General features: G+C 33.2%; 1 protein-coding gene across 1 annotated transcript in view; it reads right to left on the bottom strand.

The window, feature by feature from the left end:
* LOC118195009 (endoplasmic reticulum-Golgi intermediate compartment protein 3-like) overlaps nucleotides 1-20,704 on the bottom strand; it is a 63,545-nt gene extending 42,841 nt beyond the window's left edge. The window contains exons 1-5 of the mRNA XM_085811517.1: nucleotides 20,439-20,704; nucleotides 17,817-17,975; nucleotides 8,829-8,945; nucleotides 6,684-6,712; nucleotides 588-655 (exon numbers count right to left, since the gene is read on the bottom strand). Coding sequence (XP_085667643.1) covers nucleotides 588-655; nucleotides 6,684-6,712; nucleotides 8,829-8,945; nucleotides 17,817-17,975; nucleotides 20,439-20,538 — 473 coding nt within the window. The 5' untranslated portion in view covers nucleotides 20,539-20,704. The remainder of the gene's footprint in view (nucleotides 1-587; nucleotides 656-6,683; nucleotides 6,713-8,828; nucleotides 8,946-17,816; nucleotides 17,976-20,438) is intronic.
* Nucleotides 20,705-21,595: the final 891 nt, after the last annotated feature.

Genomic DNA, 21,595 nt, shown 5'->3' with positions numbered 1-21,595 from the left:
GAAGTCCATGGGGTCGTCAAAAATTTTAGCAGTATTGATAATTTTTTAACTTATTATAATAATTTTACAATTACCAAATATTTTTTACACAACGTATCTGAAACTAGATACAGATAAGACAAAAAAAAAAGGTTGGTTACAAAGAAAAATCGAAAAAGTTTCGATGCAGCCTCTTTATAATATAACGTTCATTTTACTTGCTTTGCACGTGACACTGTCATTTCATCTGTTATTTATTTAAAATGTTCACATTGTTCTATGTCTTAAAATTAGAAATTAAAGTTAATGACCTAAAACTGCAACAGTATATTAACAGTACAAGTGAAAAAATTGACGGTTTCACTCACGCGTGTGTGTCGGATTTGCTCAACGCTTATGGGGGGTCCCACAAAATTTTTGTAAACATTATGGGGTCCAGCAGGTTGTGAAAAAAATCTTAGTGATAAAAAGGGGTTGCAACTGAAAAAAGTTTAAGAAGCCCTGGACAAGACAACAAAAAATCATTGAAACAATTATAAAAATAAAAAATTTAGAGGAATAGAAACTTAATAATAATTCAGATTTGAAAATCATTAATAATTTTTTACTTTTTTGGTGGAATATCAGCACCATAGCAACTCTCACATCGGTTTGGATCTAAAGTTGGTGGAACAGTCTGTAATAAAATTAAATATAAGTATATAGCAAACAATGTACTTATACCCAAATATGAGTACATTTTTATTAATTATTTCATATAATGATAAATTGCAACTGTTACTTCCAATAATATTCTGAAATTATCAGTTACGAATGAACAATCATTGTAAAATATCATAAAACACACAGAAATTTAAAAATTTCATCTAGAATATCTGTATAAAATGAAGTATATTTAACTAATTCTAACACTGAATGTAATTTAAAAACAAGGAAGATTTACAATGTTTCTTATTTTCTTATTGTATTATTTATGTTCCTTTATTATTTTACCTGAATCTTATACCTTGAGAAGTAGAAACATACTTTGTTTTGTCTCCATTATGAACCTGTATGCACACAACAATATCATATTTTCTTCAAATTTTTACAGAAAAAAACCTATTTTTTCTCAGTGCTGTTTCATGTAATTGCATGAAATCTCATGCATAATTTCTCAGTGCTGTTTCATGTAATTGTATGAAAGTATAAAATGTTAACTATATGCTATTTCCCCACAGAATGACAGAATTTCCATTCATTAATCAAGACAAAGGTCAAAGTTAGTGAAATAATTATTTCTTATTTTATAAGTTATTCAGTTATACAAAATAATTTTTAAAAATTGCTGGAAAATATAAGTTAAATTTTTTACTTCAAGAGCTGAACGGATGGTTTTATTATTAGAATAAGATTGTTGTTATGATTATTGTAAAACAGTATCTTCATGATTGAAGTGCAATTACATGAAACAGCACTGAGAAAAAATAGGTTTTTTTTCTGTAAAAATTTGAAGAAAATATGATATTGTTGTGTGCCTACAGGTTCATAATGGATTGAATGCACAAGTTGATAAGAAGTTAATAAAATTTATTCTTATCACAACAAACAAAACAAAATCCTGAAATTGCCTCAGAGATATTTGTACAATATCGCAATATCTCACAGTAGTCATATTTTAAACTACTAAAATAAAATTAAGACAGAATAACACGACGAATAAATACTAATTCAGAAGTCAAAACAACAAAAATCAGCGTTATTTACAAAATTTTCACAGTACTAGTTTCAAAGCGGTTTTGCAGCTGAGGATAGTGGTTTGGTAAAACCATTGAAACTAGTACTGTGAAAACCATTGAAACTAGTACTGTGAAAATTTTGTAAATAACGCTGATTTTTGTTGTTTTGACTTCTGAATTAGTACTAAAATAAAAATAGAACTCAAATTCAAAAACACAGAGAAAGCTAATCCGATCTCACCATGAATTCACAACAATCATTTACAGCAATAAGTAAACAACTGAACTGAGATGTTTACCTCCAGCTTTTTAATCATGCACGAGAACCCTCTCATATTTTCTTGACTTTTCTGGATAGCAAAAGAGTACAATTACAAGATATCTATTTATTAAAATGTTAAGTGCGCATGCTCCTGTATTTTAGTTTTTCTGGAGTAGCTTTCCTTCAAATAAGTCTCATGCTGCATTGTACGGTGATATAAAAATATTTTAATTATAAATTCTACTAAAAATAGCTAAATAAATACAAAAAATGTAACAACATAAATACCAGCAGCATATCTTGAGTTTATGACCTGGGCAACCTTATTCTTTTCTCCTAGTCTTTCATTGTGTTTAAAAATTAGAAAGTACTTCATTAAAACTTCTCACTTGTTAAATGTATCTCTGATTCAAAATGTCATCCCGATTTATAAAATAACACATGAATAGATCCATTTCATTACTGTAGTCTAATTTTATAAATTTATTTACAGAATAATTTTATGCATTTATTTTTAATCAAATCCCAATAAATTATTTGTACATAAATTCCGTTCCCCTTTCCAAGGGATAAATTCAAGAGTATCCTCAAAAGAAAGATACAAAAATTTTAACAAAAGTTTAACATTTTATCTTATACAGTTAAATCTCACTCTAATGAACCCACAGTAAGAACCAGCAATTATAATGAATGAACTTTGGTCCCATCCAATTTCTTATAGATGTAATGCAATTTTATACTCCAATAGCAAGCCTAAAACGTCCACATTTAAGATGCTAGGATCAACTTCCATGTACATTTCACAATATCTATTTGTAAAGAACAAGTATTTTATGTTACTATTCTTTTAGCTTCCCTTTACACTTTCTCTGTGTTCTAAACAAAGGCTATGTAAGGAGGAGTGACATCCGATGATAGAAGAATCGGGACACACAATAAACATATCTTTTGATGCAATATGGTTTATGTAACCAGTGAACGAAAGTATGTGAATGGGTTCTCTGATTCCCAATCAGATTCTTTGATTAAGCTGTCAGACACAGTTCTATCCAAAGCTGATGCTATGATGAAAATTTTGAAATTTTTCTTAATCAGGCATAAAAGATCTATTGAATCTTCTGAACTAAGGTCTATACAGTTGATTCACCTTTTAGAGAAAGAAGAATTTCATCTTTACTGGTTTGCTTTGTCTGAGTATAAATGCATTCAAACTTTTAGCTTCAAAATGCGGGTTTTGCATTCTTTAAGTCTTGACTGAAACTTATGGTATCCTATACAAAGCTCATCGAATAGCTTCTTAGTAACCATACATATCATGGAGAAGATGAATGCATTCTTCCCTTTTCAGCTTTTCTAGAAGATTTAAACACGCATATATCCTTTGACCTAATTCTCAGCACTCTGTGTCAAAAATTCATCCATTGGAAAGGTGCAAACATAAAGCATTCTGCATCAAAGATAAAGACAACCTTATTTGAAAAATACAAAATGGAAGCAGTCAAATCTATATCTACTGGGAATACAATTTATCCAAATCTACAGTTGTTCTCATATAAAAAAAATACAGGGACTAAATTATTCCTGCTGATTGAAAAAACTCGGATTTGAGAAGAAACTACAAAAGGCCTGAGCATACGGATGCTGTAGAAGCACTGCTGGAATGGTTCACCATCAGAAAAAAAGCTGTAATCTGTCAATATATGAACAAATGCTTCAAGAAAAGGCCAATGCATTTGCCAAATACTTTGGAGAGACTGCTTTTTTATACTCATATGGCTGCTTGAACAGGTATAGGAAAAGTAAGATTTTTAGGCAAAGCAATAACCATGTGTTTGGCATATATTTTAGTTAAGACTATTGATTTCAAGGGAAACCATATACTAATCCCTCTTAATCAGGAGCAAACAAATATCTGCAACAGGTTGCAGATTTCTTGCGAGGTTATACATGTACCTTTATCAGAAAATTATATAAAAAATGCAGCTGCTTTTGAAATAATGGATATTGATTTGGGAAGAAAGAAATGGAGATAAGGCTTGGTTCCTCCTCTTCAGATGTGCAGTGACTAGAGTGGTGCTCATATAGAGTTAATATGATCACCGAGCACCAAGACCTTTTTGGTGGCCTTTTGGAGCTTTGTATCAAGCTGGGGAAAGCCTTTGTATATTTATTCTGACAACGGTATGTATCTCGCTAAAACCAGCAATGTTTTCCACTGCATACAATGGCAATAGATACAGGAATTAGCTTAAGCAGATTTGGTGGATTTTCATCCCTCTTACCACTGCCTAGTGGGGCAAATGTGAAAGCAGTTAATTGGAATGACCAAGAAATTCTTAAGAATACTACAATATGAGTTGACTACCATTTTATGTGAAGTAGAACACATAATCAATAGCCACCCCTTGACTTATCTGTCAGAAGATGTTGAAGACTTAGAATTTTTAACTTCATCTTTATTTTTAAAAGAAACACTAACTAGATCTGCACTTGAATTACACATTTTCAATTCAACTCATTTACAAAACACTTTCTTTATTCTCAGAAACTTAAGCAAGATATCATGAAAAGATTTCAAATAAAGCATCTGGATTAAATGAAATCTTACTTCAGTAGCAAACACTAAATCACCCTTAGAGTATATCAAAGTGTTCTCACTGGAAGTGACAACAGTAAACAAGCAGAATGGCCTATGGCTAAAATATTTGAATTTAAAATATTTGAACCAGACAAGACAAAAATACTCGTGTTGCTCACATAATGACAATGATTAGCGAACTCCTTAGGCTGTACCAAAGATTTTACCCCCTTTAAGTAGATGACGAGAACAGAATTCTGCTTAGCAAGATATCACTTTCAGATCAAACAAACAGTTCATCAACTCATCTATCTTGTAAAAAGGATATCTTCAAAAGAGATTCCCTAGAATCTCCAAATGTGCCTGACAGTGCAATACTGTCCAGAACATCCCATGCGAAGACTTTGGTGATTCGTCAGGCTCGTCGGGATTTGGTGATTCTGGATTAGGAGTTTTCCCAGGTTATAGTTCATCAATTTAAATCTGGTAAGATGCCATGCAGAAATTATACAATTAAAAATATGAAACCATCATTTATGAAATAAAGAACAATTATGATTTAAAGGGTATCAAAATTTACAAAAAAAAAAAAAAAAAAAAAGCTTAATATTTATTTGTTTACTTTAGTAAACATTTCTATCAATGTTAAGTTGTTTAAGTTGCTTCATTTTTTGTGCTAATACTTTCTCTTTAATTCTATAAACAGACATAATTTTTTGTTCAGTTACAGAGTTCCACTGTTCAAGTCCTGTAATTGCTGTGTCGAGAATACCGACTAACTTGTCAATCAAAATTTTTTCGTTTTCAATAACGTTCTCTGTTACTTTCTTCACTATCGGAAGCGTGCATGGGTATACGCTTTACTGGCATTACGTACATAAGTAGCGGACGTACACTTCAAATGCGCATGTCAAAGTTTGTGGCTTTGAGGTTTGGATTATAGATCATTCCGGATAATGGACGTCCGGAGTAGACTTTGTACTGTATGAAGAAATTGTGAAACATCCCACAAATTTAACCTGTAACTTTGCATATTGTGACTCTAGTAGCTTTCAGTCTCCAGAGCACAATGTAAGACATTGTGTAAGACATTTTCCCATAGTGTGAAATGGAATACTTCTGATTGGAATTCAGGCATTTGTGCATGCCCACAGAATTTTGACGGTTCTCATCTTTGCTTTTTTTTTATTTGTGTTCATTGTTCTGTGAATTCAAAATTCTAGGTGGGTGTATAGTGAATAAATGTTGTTTTATCAGTTTCACAGTAGTAGTTTAAGGATATCTAGGAATTATCAGCCTTCCCAGCATAAAAACCTATGAATGCATGAAAATGATTAAGGTAAGAAAGTTACCTTCCTTTTTATTTCTTTAAATTGTATGTCTGTTTCGATTTTAGTCGCACATAAGACTTTCCAATTTTACAGAAATTCTTTTTAAAATACTTTGAATATAAACTTCCTAGTAAATGTTTCCAATCTTTAACTTCTTTGTCAGCCATGTTCAGCTGATCATATCAAGTCCATTAATACACACTTTTTTTTTTTGGCAGGATCTCATAACTTTGAAAATAATCCACTGCTTGCTACTCTACAGAAGACAGACCCCAAATTTTAATCTTTTTTTTTTTTTTTTTTTTTCAAAGTACAAGAAAAATATAATACTAATAGTTGACTTATATATCTTTGTTAAAAAAAAAAAAAAGGTATATTATCGGAAATCATTCAGGATTATGTCAAACAACAGTGCAGACGTTATGAGCGCACTGCTATGTCATTCTTATCCATAACTGGACCTAAATTATACTGCCTGGCGAAAACTTCTTGGTGGATGGGATAATACACAAGTACTGCTTAAGCAAAGTTTGGAAACATAAAGGTAATAAGCCTGCAAACATACTAGACAGCATTAAATAAAATATTGAATAAAGTGCTATAATACAAAAATCTTATTTTATATTAAAAAATTCACTTAACAAAATTTTTATTTTCATACAATATAAACTGAATTTACGAGTTAGACATTTTTTATTTCTATTTTGAAGATTCTTTTAAATAACAGTCATAAAACAGTTCTGAAACCAATAATATCTGCATGATACTAAAATATATGATAGTTACAAATTTCTAATATTTAAAAATATACATACTATATTTAAGATTTTTGCTTCTCCAACTTCTAGAAATGGAAATCAAGGGGGAAAAAATATTAATTAAGTCAGAACATCATTTTCAAAGTACAAAAATTAATGGAATCCGTAACAGAAATCTTACACCAAAATATTATTTTATAGTCATTACATAAAAAAAACATGTCAGAAGAATTAATAACGGCAGCTGCAAACTAAAAATTAACAATAAATAAAATAAAATTTCCATATTTCAAAGAACTTATCTTAAAAATAAAATGATTTTATTATGATTTAAAAAAGGGGGAGAGAAAGGAACAACAAATATGCTTTTTTTTTTTTTTTTTAAATAAACATTTTGTATTCCATGAAAATTTACCTTAAAATTGACATATAACATATGCTCTTTATCTAAAAAATGTAGCGCTCTTGCACTTTCAAAGCAGAATATGCAAAGAAGCACAAGAACAATTAACTTCTTGAGCAGCATGACTGGCTTTATCCGGACAGAAGACTTTCCCTCACTTGGTATATTTTAGCTTATAATTTATAACATTTTGCTTTTTTACTTTCTTTAATGATGTAAATATCTTCTTAACAAAAGATCAGGATGAAAAGTATTAAAAGTTGCCTTCACATCAGTGTCCGGACCAAATTTTCTAGCAGATTTCTACCATAAAAGAAACATGCCAAAATGCTCAACATCTAAAATAGTTGATGGAACCATAAATTCTTTGTTAATGTGCATGTTTTAGTAATTGTTACCATTTGTATGTTTTACCAGATGCTTTTTGAATTTCTGTATTAAAAAAGGAATTTACATTTTATAGAATTAAAAATGTAACACATGCTTCCAGTATAGGTAACTTGTGATTATGAAAATGCATGATATAACTTCACAGAACATTTTGGACCATAACAATGCAAACTTGTAAAGTAACAATGCAAAACATTCTACTTCTGAAATTTAGCCCTTTTTCATGCCAAATCATTCAAAGTATTAAAAAAAAAAAAAAAAAAAAAAAAAAAAAAAAAAGAGCCTCTTCACCAGGGTGGAGGGGAAGAAAATTTTGAAATAAAAAACTGCAAAAATGAATGCTCAAGAGAACTATTTACAAGGTACAACAATTAATAAATTATATTAAATATCTATTTTTATACCATCAATTAAAGATTAAGACATGTTTTTTTTTTTTTTTTTTTCTTTTCTTTAAATCAGTTCATGCTCTTTATTTCAAAAGTCAACACTACTAAATCAAATTGTAATATAACATTTTAAGAAATTATAAAATTTGCTGTCCAATGCTTTCAAAAAAGTAAGTTTCCATTTCATACTGATTAAATCAATTTGATCCTGAAAGTTGAATTTGTCTACTGTTCGGCGGCAGACCTTTTGGATATTAAAAAAGCCTTTTACATACATGGCTGTAGAGAGGTTAAGGATTTGGCTCCCACTCTGGCATTTCTTTCTTTTCTTTTCTTTCTTTCTTTTCTTTTTTTTTTTTTTTTTTGTCATGGCTTTTACAAACAGCACGCAGTCTGCTTTTCCTTACCAATGTTACATCTGTGGGTAGGGATGTTCTAGGCCGGCATTTGAAATATGGCTACTGCTGATGGCTAGTACTCATCCTTGACTGGTTTCACTGCACACTCTGCTATGAAGTTCTTTCATGGCAGATCTTTGTTGAAGATGTTTTTATTTTCACTCTGATTTTACTCAGTATGCAACTAACAACATAGCAATAAAAGCCTGGTGTTACTGATATTTTTTAAACAGATGTATTTCTTTTTTAGACACTTTTTAGAATTTATTTATTTGGCATAAGGTTTTTAATTGACATAATTTGGAATAAGGTTTTTAATATTCTACCAAGGAATAATTTATTGGACATTCTACATTCATAACATTCATAATGATAATCCCATTATCACTTTCCAATTATATGAATTTTAAACTACTATAGTAAATTTATGAATTAAGTGCTCAAAAGTGCTATTTATTGCCATTTAAATTAATGAAAACATAATGTTTAATTTTAAAAATATTTTATTTAACCACCACACCTTTTCCCCCACAAAGAACTCCACACATTTATTAACTAAAATATATCCAACATGAAACAGTAATACTTTTAAAAAAATAAAGAAAGGAATACACATATTTACTCTCTTTTTCTGGTTTTTCTAAGGGTCTTCCAGCTTCATCTAATCTACGTTTATATATATTATGATCTACATTGATTTGCTGCTCTCCTGATACATCCATTGCATCAACTGAGAGAACTAAAATAAAATTTTAAATCCTATAATGTCAAATATTTTGCTTCATCTTTAATTACATGCAAAATTTTTTGTAACCTATGCTTAAAAAGTGTATCTTAAAATAAACTAAACTTTTCCATACAGATTTTAAGTTACCTGATTAAAAAAGAAATGAAATAGCAGTATGTGAAAAAAAAATCAGCTTTCAAATTATTAATCAGATGAAAATACTATTAAGAGAGAGTTTCAAGAAAAGTAACCCATTAATAACTGAATGCCAGTATCAAAAATACAAAATGTCAGAATTTATAAATTCAATCATAGTTTACCTTTACAAAAATTACTACAGTGTAAAATTCAATTATTTATGGTTACTGACATTTTAAAAGTTCTGTTCCAAAAGAAAAATTAATCACTTATATCATTCTTACTAACAAATTTTAAGAACTACATTAAAAGTCAAAAATAACAATTAAAGAATGAATTTTTTAGAGGATTTATAAGGAATTTCCCAATAAAAAGATGAAAAAAATTAATTTCTTGTAGATTTATTTAAAATGTTGGTAAAAGTATAGTTTAGGGTACGCCTTGGCGAAACTTGGCGATTTTTGGCGGTACATGGATAACAATTTTGTGCAATGCTTTGACTCGTTATTTTGGCTTGTGAAGCGGCCAAAAATCGCCGCTTCACAAAGCCAAAATAACAAGACAAACAACTGCACAAATTCGGTATCCATGTACACATCGACTTATTTTCACTTTAAAAAAAAAACCTCGAATTGCAAAAAAATGGCACTGCGCATTTCTTTGACTTTATCTATGTACACGTCGACCTATTTTCACTTAAAAAAAAATCCTCGAATAGCACAAAAATGGCATTGCGCACTCTTTTAACTTTATCCATGTACACGTTGACTTATTTTCACTTAAAAAAAATCCCAGAATTGCACAAACTGGCATTGTGCACTCCCTTTACTTTGTCCATGTACATGTGGCGTTCCGACAGATACTTCAACTTCTATTCATGAGATGGCGCCACATGTAAAATCCAGTTCTTAATCGGAGCAGCAAAGCGACATCTTTACTCACTCAGACTTCTCGTCACACAACTGTACGCGAAGGTAGCATGAACTGTGTTCCGAGCTCTGTGTTGATCTCTGCAATGTAATTTAAATTGTAATTTAGTACTTAATATATTCTTTTGTTATAGGAGATTGTCTACTCTTATTTTCTTTAATTATATCATGCATTAAGCACACACAACCACCAAAAGTGGTGACCTTTTGACTGAGCACGCTACTGAGAATGGATTTTCAACAACCCTAAGCCACGTGCATCCAAGGCATTCTGAAGAACTGACTAAAAATAACAACGAATATGGACATTAAACGTATGCTACAACGTACCCCTTCAATTATTTCTAGAAGTATTGATATATATTGCTTGTGTTTTTTCAAAGTCGTGCATATCATCGCAAGGAGCTTCAGCATATCATCAATGTGATCTGTTCCGTTCCGCTGACTTCGCCGTCGTGCAATAATTCTTCGATCATTCAACTTTTGTGACAAATGTGATACAATAGTGATTTTCGCTAAATGTGCTACATCAGTAATTTTTCTGCAACGTGCTACGGCAAAATTCTTCCCTCAGTGTTCGAAAGTAGCGAATTTTTTTCCCATGTGCTACAGGAGTGATTTCCTTTTTCCTTCGAAAGTGCCTTAGCAGTGTGAGGTGGTGATTTTGTGCGTGCGCAATACAAAATTCACGCATCATTTTTTCTCAAATAAGGGTTTCTTTTCAAATGCATTTCGGTAAAATATTATTTGTGTGTGTAATTGCTGACCCTGTATTATTTGTGTGTGTATCGTTACGTAAATTTTTTCTGCATGGTTAAAATATTTATTGTTATCATGGTAAAATATCAATAGTGTATCCTCATGCTACAATATTTGTGCTGATAAGTGTTTATTAATTAAAGTGAAAATTATCTATCAGTATGCCCGACGATATTCCACCAGAGCCACAAATCACACGCGTTGCGGTGAAGCCACCGCCTTTCTGGAAAAATAATCCTTCATTGTGGTTCGCTCAGATCGAAGCACAATTTTCTATCGCTCGCATTAGTGAGGATTCTACAAAATTCAACCATGTAGTTGCAGCAATTGAGTCTGATATTCTGAATTCAGTGCATGACTTAATTCTCAAACCACCTGATTGTGATAAATACTCCAAACTGAAACAGCGGCTCATTGAAATCTATTCAGAAAGTGAATCTTCAAAAATACGTACTTTACTACAAGGACTTGAACTTGGAGATCAGCGACCTTCATACTTGCTGTCATGAATGCGTGATCTGGCAGGAAGCCATTTTAGTGACGACTTGTTGAAGTCACTATGGCTTTCGCGTCTCCCTAATAACATACAAATAATTCTTGCTGCTTCCAATGAAGATCTAACCCGTTTAGCAGCAATGGCTGACAAAATTAATGAACTTGTTACTCCAACTTATGTCAGTGCTGCTAATGCTGCACCTTCCAGTTCATCCCTCGAACAACAAGTGGCTGAATTGACCAAAAAAGTATCTGAACTCTCTACAAGTCTTCATGCTTCACGGAGATACAATCGATCAAATCAGGGCCCACGTAATAAATTTCGTGCCCGAAGCACGAGTCAATCTCGTCATAACACTCGAACGCAGTACAAAGAACCCACAAGTGGCATATGTTTTTATCATATGAATTTCGGCTCTCAAGCTCGCAAGTGTGCCCCTCCATGCACTTTTGTACAAGCGGGAAACTAAATGGGCGGTCTTCTGCTGGCCAACAGAATGTCCGCCACATCGACAGAATAGTACTGGCTGATCGTTCAACTCAGTTATGTTTTCTAGTAGATACTGGAGCTGACATATCAGTGCTCCCGAGAACTAAAACAAATGCTCACCAACTTAATAAACTTGTACTGTATGCAGCCAATGGTACCCAAATTGCAACCTATGGCACCAAACTATTGACACTTGATTTAAACTTGCGCCGGACTTTCAACTGGCCTTTTATTATTGCGGATGTAACTCAAGCAATTATTGGTGTCGACTTCTTGACACGTTTCCACCTTCTAGTGGATGTCAAGAATAATTGCTTAATTGATGCTACAACTCAGCTGACATCACAGGGCCAAGCTTCTCACATATCAAACGTACCTACCAACATAAGCGTTTTATCGGGCAGTACACGGTTTCATCGGTTATTAGCAGAATTCCCTGACATTTTAAACCCATCCAAATCAGGGCAGCATACTCATCAGCCAGAAGTGTATCATCACATTGAAACACATGGACCACCTGTATTTTCCAAGCCTCGTCGTCTTTCTCCAGAGATGCTAAAAGCTGCTCGCAAAGAATTTGAATTCATGCTAGCACAGGGAATTATTGGCCCATCTAAAAGTCCATGGGCCAGTCCACTTTACATGGTTAAAAAGTCTAATGGTGACTGGCGGCCGTGTGGAGATTATCGTCGACTTAATGCCATCACAGTCCCTGACAGATATCCAGTCCCACATATCCAAGACTGTACCCATCTTTTTCATGGAACAAACATATTTTCTACCCTCGATCTTGCCAGAGCATATCATCAGATCCCAGTGCATGCTGAAGATGTGCCCAAGACCGCAGTGACTACACCATTTGGCCTCTTTGAGTACTTATATATGCCATTTGGCCTTCGCAATGCTGGCCAAACATTTCAGCGTTTCATACACCAAGTACTGTCTGGTCTCGATTTCTGCATCCCATATTTTGATGATATCCTGGTTGCATCTACAGATGCGGAAGAACATTTTAAACATCTGTGTCAGATTTTCACTCACCTTAAAGATCATGGATTAAAACTAAATCCATCCAAATGTGTACTTGGTCAACCCTCAGTTTCCTTTCTTGGATGTCTTATCACCCAGAATGGAGTCAAACCTTTACCGGAAAGAGTCAAAGCAATTAACGACCTACCCCAGCCCAAAACCATCTCTGAACTGAAGCGTTTTCTAGCAATGTTAAATTTCTACCGACGCTTTCTGCCAAATGCCGCAAAAACACAAGCCTGCCTACATGAGTTTCTGAAGAATAGCAAAAAAAAAAAAAAAACGATCAACGAGCTGTCCCTTGGACTGAATCTGCATCTGCAGCATTCGTGCAATGCAAACACGATCTGGCAAATGCAGCCACACTTTCTTATCACTCACCTAGTGATCAGCTCTCTATAATGGTAGATGCATCTGACACGGCCATAGGAGCAGTGCTTCAAGCCCATACCACTAAAGGACTTTCCCCAATGGCATTCTTTTCCAGAAAACTTACTACTGCAGAAAGGAAATACAGCACATATGACAGAGAGCTACTTGCTGTGTACTGTGCTGTTAAATACTTCCGGCACAACTTGGAAGGACACGACTTCATCATTTTCACCGATCATCGACCATTAACCTTCGCTTTTCGAAAAACTCTGACTCATGTTCTCCTCGTCAGCTTCGACATCTGGATTTCATCGCCCAGTTTAGTACAGATATCAGATATGTCTCTGGTACTGATAATTGTGTCGCTGATGCCTTGTCTCGGGTAAACAATATCAACCTCACTACCCCAGATTTCTCTGAAATTGCAAAAGCTCAATTGCATGATGAGGAACTCAAGAACCTAATCTCAAATCCACAAACCTCCCTTCAGTTACAACCGCTGCACATTGATCCAACGCTTAAAATTTACTGTGACATAGAGAACAATAGAATACGTCCCTATATTCCTGTCAATTTTAGACGTGAAGTGTTTAATGCCTTGCACAATTTGGCACATCCTGGAATCCGTGCCACCAAAAAGCTGATCGCAGACAGATTTGTCTGGCCAGCGATGAATCAAGACATCACAGAATGGACTCGTTCATGTATTAGATGTCAACGGTGTAAAGTATCCCGTCACACTCACAGTCCCATTCAACAATTTAACCTTCCAGCAAGACGCTTTGATCATGTACACTTAGACTTGGTTGGCCCATTGCCTCCTTCAAATGGTTACACTTACCTCCTCACTTGTATTGATCGGTACACAAGATGGCCTGAAACCATTCCTATTGAAAATATATCCGCTGAAACTGTAGCTCGAGCATTCATCTCCCAGTGGCTTTCAAGATTTGGCATGCCTACCACCATCACTACTGACCAAGGCCGACAATTTCAATGTCACTTGTTCGCATCCCTCACCTCTCTTCTTGGCATTCGCCATATTCGCACACCACCATACCATCCATCTGGAAATGGGATGGTGGAACGCTTTCACCGATCTCTCAAACAAGGTCTGAAGTGCCACAGTAGCACACACTGGACAGAAGCCTTACCCCTAGTCTTGCTTGGTCTTCGCGCAGCATTGAAAGAAGACATTGGTAGCACTTGTGCTGAAATGTTATATGGTGCAACCCTCCGTCTGCCAGGTGAATTCTTTCACCCAGAATCTACTCCAGTTATCGACCCTCCAACATTCCTTCAACGTTTACGTGAGACCATGAGCAATATCTCGCCAACCCCAGCATCTTCGCATAACCAGCCAAGCTATTTTGTACATCCTGCGCTTGAGACATCTTCGCACGTATTCGTGCGCAACGATGCAATTAAGCCAACTTTAACACCTTCATATGATGGTCCATTCAAAGTTGTCAAACGAACACCGAAACATTTCACCATCATCTGCAATGGCAAACAATCAGTGATTGGAATCGATCGTCTCAAACCAGCATTTCTAATGCAAGATCCAACATTTTCCTCATCAACATCACTCCCGGAAGAAAGCTTACATCCCGTTAAAGAGCAACCTAAAACTACCAGATCTGGAAGAAAGGTTAAATTTAACCCAAAGTACTTATAACGTACCGATGGTACTTGGGGGGGAGTACTGTGGCGTTCCGACAAATACTTCAACTTCTATTCATGAGATGGCGGCACGTGTAAAATCCAGTTCTTAATCGGAGCAGCAAAGCGACATCTTTACTCACTCAGACTTCTCGTCACACAACTGTACGCGAAGGTAGCATGAACTGTGTTCCGAGCTCTGTGTTGATCTCTGCAATGTAATTTAAATTGTAATTTAGTACTTAATATATTCTTTTGATATAGGAGATTGTCTACTCTTATTTTCTTTAATTATATCATGCATTAAGCACACACGACCACCAAATACACATCGATATATTTTCACTTAAAAAGTCAAAGGAGCACCAAAGTCTACAATATAGGCAAACAAAAAATACATAATCTCAATAAAATACATTTTAAATCAAACAATAAAATAACATAAAAAAGGAAAAACATGTTATACATTTAGGCACTACCAAAAGCAAATATTCACTTACCATGATTTACGAATTCGCTTCGTACACCCAGAGGCACGTAAAAATCAAAATATCAATCATACTCAAATGACTTTTTTCAAACCAGGTACTCTTTCTGATCGAACGCTTCACATAGTGACCATCTGAACCTTTCTTCCTACAAACCCATTCAAATCCATCTAAACGATTTTAACACACACCACAAAAACGCTCACAAAACATCCCATGATTCAAAATTTCCCAGAATCATGCACCCAATAACTAGGATGGAACATATAGTAGCAATAGAAGGTAATAAAAGGAAATGGAACTTCAAGGAAATGGAAGTCAAGGGAGTGTGCAATGCCTAGTTTGTGCAATTTTCCGATGTATTTTAAGGTGAAAACAGGTCAGTGTGTACATGGGTAAAGTCAAGGGAGTGCACAATGCCAAGTTTGTGCAATTCTAGGATTTTTTTTTTTTTAAGTGAAAATAGGTTGATGTGTACATGGATACCGAGTTTGTGCAATTCTTTGTCTTGTTATTTTGGCTTTGAGTAACGGCGATTTTTGAGGCAAAAATCGCCGCTAGCAAGCAAAACTAACAAGTCAAGGAATTGCACAAACTCAGTATCCATGTACCGCTAATTTTCGCCAATGGGTACCTGTAAATATACTTTTACCAGTTATTCTAAATGCATATAAATGTATATTTAAATTACAACTAAAACTTTCAGCTCTCCAATTCTAAGCCTATTTTGACATTTAATAATAAACCTCTATATTTATGAAATCAAACTCTTTTTAACCCAACCATAAATGAATACCAATAAGCTTATTTAGATGTATGGTTATGCAAAATAAATCAAATCTATCTACTCTTCAGAAGTAGGCTGTAAGTATATCCTCCCTATAAAATAGCTATACAATTATTTAATACAGTCAAAAGTCATTAATCCAGACTCATCGGGATTTCGGCGATTCCGGATTATCGATTTTTCCGGATTATAGATCATCAGTTTAAATCTGGTAAGATGGCATACAGAAATTACAAAATTAAAAATATGAAACCGTAATTTATGAAATAAAGAACAATTATGATCTAAAGAGTATCAAAATTTACAAAAAGAAAAAGCTTAATATTTATTTGTTTACTTTATTAAACATTTCTTTCAATGTAAGTTGTTTAAGATGCTTCGTTTCATGTGATAATACTTTCTCTTTAATTCTATTAAACAGACATAATTTCTTGTTTAGTTACAAAGTTCCGCTGTTCAAGTCCTATAATTGCTGTGTCGAGAATACCGACTAATTTGTCAATCGAAACTTTTTCGTTTTCAATAACCTCTTTGTCACTTTCTTCACTATCCGAAGCAAATTATAATGACGAGGAACTTGATTTAAATCATATCAAAGACGGAGTACATCGAGATGAAATACTACATTTAGTAAGGAATTATACGCCCAATAAAATAAAAGCATCTGCCGTGAAGATAAGGATAGTGCTGACAGATCTACTTCCAATTCATTGTGCGCCCCGCCACAGAGCAGCGTGAAATTGATAAACAGATTTCGGATTTTGAAACATACTTTTGCTTTGTAGATCCTTTACATATTAGTAAATATATATCGGAAATTCTATTTGACATAATTGAAAGTTCAAGCTTACTTTTATAAAATTGCTCTAACAGTCTGCAAAAAATAATAAGCCGGATCCAATTCGAAGATTAATGAACAACGCAATCTGCAACATCAACTGAATTAGATAATTTTAGCTTAGCCTATATCGTCCGTTATACATTAAACACGCATGTATAAATGTATTATGCGCATGCGCACACACATATTCGCAGCCGTAAAGGTCTTACGCGCATGCGTAAACGCTTATGCGCATGTGTCAGCGCGACGCAGGCGCACAAAGTTTGTAGCTTTGAGGTCCGGATTATAGATCATTCTGGAATATGAGTGTCCGAATTAACGACTTTTGACTGTACCAGATTATTCTGAACATATGAAAATTCATCATTGTATTAAAACAGAAAAAAATGAAATTGTGCAGTTCTTTGTCCTAAAACTGTTTTTGTGTTTGCTTATTATCTGAAATCCCAGTTTCAACATCCAGCAATGTCATGTTTCTCGTCCATTTTTGAGGATGCATGTGACAACAGTTAATTCATACACATGCATAACATATACATATTTATGTATACAAAGATTTACGAGTTTTACATTTAGCCATCATTTTGCTGGACAGTATTCACCATCTGTAAATGTGCAAATAATGAATATGTAGATTTTAGGTTCTTCTCATATAATGCTTGTTTTTGTTACTATTTAATCATTTAATCAAATAATTGAAAGCTATTCTAATATATCAAATTCTGAAGTATTTAATCAACTAATGCTAGAGCTGTATATATACATTTTGAAAATCGTTTTTAGATTATAAGTACAGATACATTAAAAAATATAACCCTATATTATGTGTATAAATATACTATACTAAAATTATAATTTCTATATTATATCAATTAGAATAACGAAGAGCATACATTCACAACAGAGTTTAGGAAATGTAACATCAATGTTGATTCTCAGTTTCTCACTACGTGAAACATCAACAAATAACTCTTCTGTAACTTCAGGTGTAAGATAATAATTAAGTTCAGATATGAACAGCAGCACAATGACGACTGCACTCACAATTGTAACTAGAATGGGAAAAAAGATTTATCAAGAAACATACATAAATTATAGACACATATTCTTACAATGAAATACAGATTACAAAACTTTAAAATAATAAAAGTAATAATTCTGAGCCCCCAAAAATGTACTTTTTCATTCGTATTTTAAATAAAATTTTATATGGGCTGCTTCAAATGAAATTATGATTAAGAATTCATCTTAGGGTTTAATCCTAGTATCCGGTGCACACGGGATTCGGCTACTTTTGGCGATTTTATGATGAGCAGTAAAAACGGGACATATACGATGAGTAGTTAACGGGTCATTCAAAGAAAATATATAGTTAAACATAGTATATACTATGTATATACACACATAGTATATAGTGTGTAGTATATATATATATAGACGTTCTTTGGATCATTTTTGGTGTTGGCGATAATTTTCAAAGTCGCGCCAAGGCTGCACCGTATACTAGGATTTTACCCATCTTAGTCTTCATTTTAGCATAATAATCTTTTAATGCAATTAAGAAAAAATAAAATCAAATAATGTCTAAATTCATTGTGATAAGAAAGTATACCCCCTAAAAATAATAAAAAAATTAAGAATTAAAAAATTATACAAATGCATATTTTGTTCACATACAAGGTATTTTGCAGTAGAGAAATATTGTATAGAAACAAATCTAAGAATAAAGCACAAATGCTGGAATAAATGTATAGATCAGGAGTTTGCAACTTTGGCATGCAGAATAATTTTCAGTGGCACTCTACAACACTCTAAAAAGTTATCAGACAAAGATGAACTTTAATCTATTTGAAGCACTACACAAGTTACAAAGAACGAATTTTCCAAAAGATGTAAAGACTTTGAAGTGTGTATGCCTATATATTCCTTCCTAATCAAACTAGATTTAATAGATCCATTAATAATCCCATCCAGTTTTTCAATTTTTGAGTGGATGGAAGTTGATAACTTTGAATTACAACTTATTGAACAAACATCATCAGAATTAGAAGAAAGCAAAATTTATGAAATTACAGAAAAATCTGGAAGACAATTTTAACAATAAATTGACAGCTGTTTTAAAATTGCTGGATGTCGGTGCTGGAAAGATTTAATTGTTTGAAGAAAATTGCATATGCTCTGCTATCCACTTTTGGTCCCGCATATCTGTGCAAACAAATCTTCTCCCATATGAAAAATATTTAGAGTCCACAAAGAAATTGTTTAACAACTGAATATTCAGAATTCTGTATCAAACTGAAAGTAACAAATTATACCCCTGATATTGTGATATTTAGAGCAGTACAGGAAGGAGGTTTTAATTTTTTAACTATATTGAAGGAATACTTAATTTTTTTTATTTTAATAAATATATTTAAATGATACATAACGTATGCACAGTTTTAACTTTTTATGTTGAAGGAATAGTTATATTTTATGTTGTTTATTTTTATGTTAATAAATAACTTTATATAATATATAATAAAACCCTAAGTTTGTGCCTGCAAGCACTGCTGTGGAAACCGAATGGTTTCAAGTATTTCTTATTGTGCCGCACACTGAATCATACTGGTAGATTGGTTTGACACACCACAGCTTACAAGGTTGCCAATACCTGATACAGATTATAATTACAAATAACTGAAAAAAGTTGCAGTTTTCAGCAACATGATCTCCAATGGATTTTAATGAAAATAAAGACATCACTTTTCTCCTTTTCTGAAAAATGATTGCAATTTTCTTTTCAGAAGCATAACTGAAGGTTTCACTGCTTACAACTTGCACATCCCATTTTTATGCTGTACTTAGTAGAGCAGGGTGTATTACTAAGCCGGGTAAAAAAGGTAGGGTAGAATATTCAACACATAAATATTGATGTGCCATCAAAGTTGGCAAAACAGAAACAAATAACAAGACTATTCAGCGTCATGAATTTCATCAAGATTTCCAACAATTTGTTACTGCATTATTGCTGCTAAAATTAAATTGCAAATAATATTCAAGCTACACAATTTCAGCCACCAATAAAATATATTCAATAGTGCCTTTATTCAATTTAAAAATGGTATACAAAATTCTCGATTATCAAACAAAATAATAAATTACTGAGTACTAAACAGGGAGCTTCGATCCTTTCGCTAGTATTGCTCCGCTCCAGAAACTGCAAACGAGAGAAGAGAGCTACAGAATTCTGAACGCCTTTTATGTTTCAGTTTTTTTTTAAACAAATAAACTATATAATGCTAAAGCATGAAATTTGCAGCATTATGCATGAAGCTCACATTTACATATATATTTACGCCCTCAGAATGCTTCCGGTCAGTATGAAAATCTACTGAAATGAAGTTTGGCACAGAAATTGAGAATTTAGTAATAATTTAAAATAAAACTCAAGGGAAAGTTCACGGACAAAAACATAATTCGGAAAAGTAGGACATGAGGTAAACTTCCTGTATATATAAATAAACTATACATACTGGCGGCTCCTGAAAAGGTTTTAACTCGAAAATCTTCAAGAGTTTTTGGATAGGCATCAAATTTTCGAATTTGCTCTGCAATTTTATAAGTTTCAAACATTCTAGTCTAAATTTAGTAACAACACATTCAAGCAAGGAGCGAATGTTTAAATAGATATATGTATACAAAATTTAAAACCAATTTACACGCTCATTTGCGATAAAACTTCATCTGACAGCTTACGAAGTTTGCCGCTGAGAATGGTTTCCGTTTCCGCTCAAATCAAGTTTTCAAGAATTAAAGGTTAATATCAGCAATAATTTCTATTTAATATTATAAAAATTCTTCATCAAATTTAATTTACTAATTAAATATTCAAACTATAAATATGTAAGATCAATAACTAACCGATCCTGAAAATTTAAAAATATAAAGAATTAAGAAGCGAAAAAATTGCAGTGAAGGTGTGAAATAGCATGGATAAAAAATATGCCCATCGGCAACAAGAAGGTTAGATCGGCAATCACAAAGTTCTAATTTTACAAAAGATGATTTTAAGTTCCAGAGCCAATCAAAGGGTGACAAAATTCAAAAACTTTAGCATAATAAAGACACCTAAAATTCACAAAAGATGCAAGTGTTCTCCTCGCACAGTCTTTGTTAAATATATTATGCAGCTTACAGCAGAGCACGCGATGGTATGTCTGTCTAAGTGAGAAATGCTTGAGAAATTTTCAAGGAAAACCTGCTCGCATTCACGTTACACACATAAGGGAAATACCATAAAAAATGCTATTACTTTTGCCGGAATCTGGACCTTGGCGAAGACTGTGTTGAACTCTTTTTTTTTTTTTTTTTTTTGTTTCTCACAGTAGCAGACTTCCTTCATTACGCCCAAACTGAAGAATAAATATAGAACTCACAAGATGATGGATGGATTTGCTGACAACAAACAGTCGGTATCATATATGACCATATATTCTATGAAATTTCCTGTGTATGAACTTCAATTACTCTCTATGAAAAATTATAAATCGACATCTGGAATTCCAAAACTAGATTCAAGAAATACACTCCGTGCAAAGTTTATTTTCAGAGTTCTCGCTAATTCTATTCAGAATGCCCTGGAAAATTAAATGGGATAAGGTTAGATCTTGGATCTTGATGGTGAATAACG

Source organism: Stegodyphus dumicola, chromosome 2 (genome assembly GCF_044657685.1).
Source record: "Stegodyphus dumicola isolate Sdum_Otavi_A_Nest chromosome 2, ASM4465768v1".
Classification (NCBI taxonomy): Eukaryota; Metazoa; Arthropoda; class Arachnida; order Araneae; family Eresidae; genus Stegodyphus; species Stegodyphus dumicola.
The sequence above is the reverse complement of the archived record's forward strand: the minus strand, read 5'-3'. Positions and strand labels throughout refer to the sequence as shown.